Raw genomic sequence first — 6,133 nt, 5'->3', positions numbered from 1 at the left:
TCCCACTACTTGGCCCTGGCCTTCCCCTGTGCTGGGTCATATAAAGTTTGCAAGACCAAGGGGCCTCTCTTCCCAATGATGGCCGATTAGGCCATCTTCTGCTACATATGCAGCTAGAGACTCCAGCTCAGGAGGTACTGGTTAGTTCATATTGTTGTTGCGCCTACAGGGTTGCAGCCCCCTACAACTCCTTGGGTACTTTCTCTAGCTCCCCCATTGGGGGCCCTGTGTTCCATCCAATAGCTGACTGTGAGCATCCACTTCTGTGTTTGCCAGGCACTGGCATAGCCTCACAAGAGGCCGCTATATCAGGAATTATCCCATTTTTATCTGTGCTGGAAAATGTGTTGATATATTCATAGTATCCTATCTTATCCTTAAATTTTTAAAGCTTTGTGTTTTGCCTATGTGTATGTCTATTCACCATGTGACAAAGCAGAGGCCAGAGGGCACTGGGTTCCCTGAAACTGGAGTTACAGATGGTTGTGAGGTGCCTTGTGAGTGGTGGGAACTGAAGCCTGGTGCTTTATACAAAGCAATAAATGCTCTTAATGGCGAGCCATCAATCCAGCCCTTGTGTAATATAGAGCCTTGCTGTATAGCCTGGAACTTGCTACTTAACCTAGGCCAACCTCGAAGTGCAGTCCTCCCCATTCCTGTACAGCACTAGACAGGGCATCCGGCCAGGCTCAGCACTTTTTATCCTTTTTTTTTCGATTTATTTTATATGAGTACACTGTAACTGTCCTCAGACACACCAGAAGGAGGGCATCAGATCTCATTACAGATGGTTGTGAGCCACCATGTGGTTGCTGAGAATTGAACTCAGGACCTCTGGAAGAGCAGTCAGTGCTCTTAACCACTGAGCCATCTCTCTAGCACCCATTTCCATTTTTTTGTTGTTGTTTTTTGTTTTTTTGAGACAGGGTTTCTCTGTGTAGCCCTGGCTGTCCTGGAACTCACTCTGTAGACCAGGTTGGCCTCCAACTCAGAAATCCACCTGCCTCTGCCTCCTGAGTGTTGGGATTAAAGGTGTGCGCCACCACTGCCCAGCTTTTTTTCTTAAGGTACTTCCACCGTTGATTTCCTGTTGTTCAATTCATTTATAAAAGCCACCTGTTACTCCAGTTCCAGGGATATCCAATGCCTTCTACTCACATGCACACATACACAAACATACCCACCCAGATATAATTAAAAATAAAATCTTTAAGAGACCGAGAGGGACAAAACATGATCAGGGTTTTATTCAACAGCAGCTTGGAGCTGGCGCCTCCACCTCAGAGCCGAGCGGGCATTTGGTCTCCTTCCCCTCTGTGGCCTTTGCAGGCTGGGCTGGAGGAAAGAGAGCTCTTTATATGTACTTGTACACGACTTTGGAGGGCACAGTTTGCAGGTGGAGTCGCACAGGACACTTGTAAAAGTGTGACAACAGAGTCTCGCTGTAGCCCACGAGAAAGTAGAATTTGTGTGCTGGCAGATGCCTGAGGACCAGGGCACAGATGTCCACCTGGTTGGCCCGGCGCTTCAGAACAATCTGGTCAGCCAGGCAGCCGGGAAAGGTGCCCATCATAAACTTCCGTAGGAAAACATCCTCCAGGGTTCTCTCTGCAGCATGATCTTCCCCATCCAGGTTACCTGAAGAGGGTACCACACAAGAGTCAGTCAAGGGAGCTGTACAGACTCCAGACCTGACATGGAACAGGCCTGGGCACTCTGAGGAGGTAGGGAAACATTCTAAAATCCAAAGCGCAGGATGGTGAGACGGCTCAGTGGGTAAACATGCTTGGTGTTAAGTCTGCCAATCTCGGTTCAATCCCTGAAGCACACCTTAGAAGCCAGGTGTGCTTCCCGTGTTGCAGCTGCCTTGCTCACCCATCAAGTCGTCTCATGTCCCCTCAGTCCACAGTGCCTCACACAAAAGCCAGAAGCAGTGGCACACACCAGTCAGCCCAGCACTCTTACAGCCAGATGACAGGTGGAGATGACGGAGAATTGCCCACGAAGTTCAAGAGATGCCTGGAGTCCAAACCACAACAGACACCAGAGAGACGCCTTGTCTCAACAAGGTGGTGCAGACAACTGCCTCAGAAAGTCGCCCTCTGACCCCAACAGGTGCACCATGCACACATGCACATACACTTGCACACAATAGTAATTTAAATAAAATCCGAAGCACCACATAGTCACAATATTTTTTATCAGGAGACTAATAACTAAGTTTGCCTGTCCTTCTCTTTAAAGGCACTGCTAATGTATAAGGTGACTCATTAATATAGAGACCCCAGAACTAAGGCCCAAGGAAAGATCTAACAAAATTTTCTCCGTACTGCAGGTCCGTCTTCTTGAGCTCACAGACACTAGACAGCATCCCACAACCACACAATGTGCCACGTCCCCAACACAGGGCACAGTGATGATTGAAATACAGCTCTGAACTTCCAAAGGGCACATTTTACAATGTAAGTTTGTTCTACCTCAGCTGGGGACTGTGGGCCTTGCTCTGCCCACCTCCCTGAACGACCCTGAATGACTTGGAGGTTACAGATACATTTTAATCAAATAAATTATAAGAATATGCAAGGGCTGAGGGGCTGAGCAGAGAGCTGGGTGGGTGTGTTGTCTGCTATCCAATCATGAGGAGGACCTTAGCCTGGACGCCCAGAACTCATGACAGTGGGCACCTGCATCTACAATCCCCATGTTCCTACTGTGAGATGCAGCCAGAGGCAGGACAATCTCCAGACGTTTGTATGCCAACTACACTGGCACACACATGTGGTGACAAGAAAGAGACCCTGTTGGTCATACATGGACACCTGCACTCACACATGAATATAAATGTGGATAGACAATTTATTGTACGGGAGTTGAAACTCCAGTATCACCGGAAGATAAGCAGGCAGGTGATAATGGTGCACCCCTATACTCTTGGCACCAAGAAAGATGAGGCGGAAGTGTGAGAGTCTCAGGGCAGCCTGAAGTGCACTGCCACACTCTCTTCAAGACGGTTCAGCAGGCAAGGGTGCTTGCTTGATCCCTCGGCCCCATACGGTAGGAGAGAACTGACTCAGACAAACTGTACACGTACACACGTCTGTACACACACACACACTATGCATACTGAAATGGAAATGAACAAGAAAAATACAAAATAGGAAGTAGGGGGAGAAAAAAAAAGGCCTAAAAATACGTGTTCTGTGAGCCATGAAGACTAGCACATTCCTGCAGTTTTGTACTCTGGTGAACGCCACATTATATACGGCACGCTCTTCCAGGTCTAGGACTCTATGTAGACTTCACTACCGCATCGCCTCTGGGCTATTACACATCTCTAAATTATAGTTTGTCAAAGCACGGTCAAACCTTGTTTGTAGGCATGCAAATATTGTTCTATGGAGGCTCAAATGAGACTTTAGCAAGAAATATTCAAATTCCTTTCAACGTCCTAATATTCAAGTCACACATAGGTTCTGTTACCTGTACAGGTGTGCAGTGTGTGCGCGGGCGTGCTCCCTTGACAGACGCATGGAGAACCAGGGGTTAACAGTCAATCTTTTTCCTTTATCACTCTCCGTTTATTTGCTGCTCGTTTATTTTTTTGGCAAAACAGCTGCTCTTCCAAGACTGGCTGGCCAGTGATCCCCAAGGGCCAAATGTCCCCTTCACCCTCACACGCGTCGAGCTGGGGTTCGAGCCCCACCAAGTTCTTATTTAGGAGCTAGGGTGCACCCTCATGCTAGAGCGGCACAGCACTTTAGCAATCTTTCCAGTCCCCTAACTAAATGTGACAAGGTCTCACTACATAACCTTACCTGGCCTTAAACTCAAGATCGGCCTCCCGAGCGCGTTCGCCGCCACGCCCGGCCTCCCACCCAAACGTCCAAGAGTCGCCCGTGCCACCAGGGTGGCGCTCCTGCCCAGGCGCCCTCACCTGTGTGCAGCGACAGCCAGCCCTTTCGGTGTGCGATGTAGTGCGGGGCGTGCGCCTCCTCGTAGCTCACCGGCTTGTTCCCCTTGGCCACGCGGACTCGCGCCGCCCGGTTCTAGGAGCGAAGGGGCGGTCACCGGGCGACCCAGCCCAGCCGCCCTCGCGGCCCCCAGACCCGCCCGCCGCACTCACCTTGGCGCAGACGGCGGAGGTGTGCAGGGCGCGCCAGGCGCCAGGCAGCTCCCGGCTGCAGGCCAGCACCTGCGGAGAGGCGGGGAGTGAGCGGACACCGGGCGGCGCCCCAGCCCTCCCGCCCGCGGCCCACTCACCCGCTGCCCCAGCCCGCGCGCGGACACGGACCACGCCATCTTGGGCCGGCGCGACCCGGGACGCGTCAGTGCGCAGCCGCGGGAAGGCGGGGCCTCGGAGCAGGAACTAACGGGAACCCGGGCGAAGGGCGGAGCGAGGCGTGGCGTAGGTGAGGGGGCGTGGCGTGTGGAGGGAGAGGGCGTGGCGTGTGGAGAGAGAGGGCGTGGTGTGGGAGGGAGAGGGCGTGGCATGGGCCGGAGTGTGGAATGTCCTGCAGTTTCCCTGATAGAACTTCGTCAGACCTGGTGTTGGGTTTTAAATGCGAAAATTAGGTGATATAAAGCTGAAGTGTAGCTGGACACGGAGGCGCACGCCTTTAATCCCCGCACTCGGGTGGCCGAGGCAGGTGGGTCTCTGAATTCCAGCCTAGCCCGGTCTACAAAGCGAGTTCCTGGAGTCAGAGTTACAGAGAGAAACCCGATCTGGCAAAACAAAACAAACAAAAACCGTGAAGTTTTTATCCTCATAGAGAGGTGGTAGAAGCAGCTTCAATGTCCTGTAGAGACTTGAAGAGAAAATGCGCCGGCCCTCAGGCCCCGCCATTCCGCGCTTTGTGCTCCTACCAGAGACTTCGTACTCGCCAGGAATATCCAATGTGACAGCGGCAGCCTCCTTTGGGCTGGGAATACAGTCATTTGCCTTCATGCTGAGCAGATCCCAGAAAAGACGTTGCTGGGTTGGCTCCTAATCATTTAAAATAAAGGGAAAGAGGCACTGTGTTGAGGGTCTATCTCTGTGGTGGAGCCACCCAAGGAAGAAAATTTTAAATGGCAAGGAAATTTATGAGGCTAGAGCAATGTCGATGTACTTGGTATCAAGGAATTATTAATGGCAGGGGGGAAATAGCATCGTGAAGAACTCTACTAAAGAAAGCACATGGACTCTAGAGTCTGACTCTCATTATAGCAAAATATTGAATGACAGGGGTCTTCAGAGGCACCTGTTTTGTTTTGGTTTTTGGTTTTGAGGGGCTGTTTTGTTTGTTTGTTTGTTTGTTTTTGAGACAAGGGCCCTCTGTGTAACAAATTCTGGCCTCAATTTATAAACCAGGCTGGCCTCAAACTCCCAAAGATTTCTGCCTCTGGAACACTGGGATTAGGTGTGTGCCACCTCTCCTGGCTGGGAACCCATTCAAAGCACCCCTGGTTGTGGGCACTCACATGCTAATGTCAGTGCTTGGAAGGCAGAGGCAGATGGATCTGTTACCAGTTCAAGGCCTGGCTGGTCTACACATGGAGCTCCAGGTACCAAGGCTACAGAGTAAATAAACCCTGTCTCAAAATAAAAGGACATGACCGGGAACTATCTGGTCATCCTTAGAAATAAGTCAACTCCTAGACAAGTATGTACGGATTCTCTGGATAAGATCCTGATTCTTCCCTTGTTCAAGGAGAGGATGTTGCTGTGGAAATAACCCAGTGTGTCCTTGCCTGCAGCAGGCAATACTGTTTTCAAGACAAGATCTCATGGAGCCCAAACTGGTCTGGAAGAAGTGTACCACAAGCTAACTTTGAACTCCTGATGCTCTGAGCTGCTGAGGTCTGTGCCACCTTGTCTGCCATAGGTCATCAGCCTTTCTCCACTCTGCGTCTCGCCTGTATTTGCTTTGACTTTGCACTTACCGAGAGGCAAGCCTGTTACTTTTGTACACTTGCGCACTGGCTCGATTACCCACTATGTAGAAATGAAACATCTCGTCCACAGGGCTAATGAGATTGCTCAGCTGATAAAGCGCACGCTGCCCAAGCCTGTTGCCTGAGTTCTGTCCCCAGAGCCCTGTAGAGGTGGAAGGAGAGGACACCCTATGTTGGTCTAAGTGAGAATGACCCCATC

At 50.9% G+C, this 6,133-nt stretch overlaps 1 protein-coding gene across 1 annotated transcript; it reads right to left on the bottom strand.

Annotated features, from left to right (window-relative positions):
- Positions 1-1,223: 1,223 nt before the first annotated feature.
- Mrps24 (mitochondrial ribosomal protein S24) lies at positions 1,224-4,351 on the bottom strand. Its single transcript, XM_021210212.2, has 4 exons — positions 4,261-4,351; positions 4,124-4,192; positions 3,935-4,046; positions 1,224-1,638 (listed from the first exon to the last, which is right to left on the bottom strand). Exons 1-4 carry the CDS (start codon positions 4,297-4,299, stop codon positions 1,355-1,357), a joined length of 504 nt encoding a protein of 167 aa, XP_021065871.1. The 5' UTR covers positions 4,300-4,351; the 3' UTR covers positions 1,224-1,354.
- Between the last annotated feature and the right edge of the window lie 1,782 nt (positions 4,352-6,133).

This window comes from Mus pahari, chromosome 13 (assembly GCF_900095145.1).
Source record: "Mus pahari chromosome 13, PAHARI_EIJ_v1.1, whole genome shotgun sequence".
NCBI classification, from domain to species: Eukaryota; Metazoa; Chordata; class Mammalia; order Rodentia; family Muridae; genus Mus; species Mus pahari.
The sequence above is the reverse complement of the archived record's forward strand: the minus strand, read 5'-3'. Positions and strand labels throughout refer to the sequence as shown.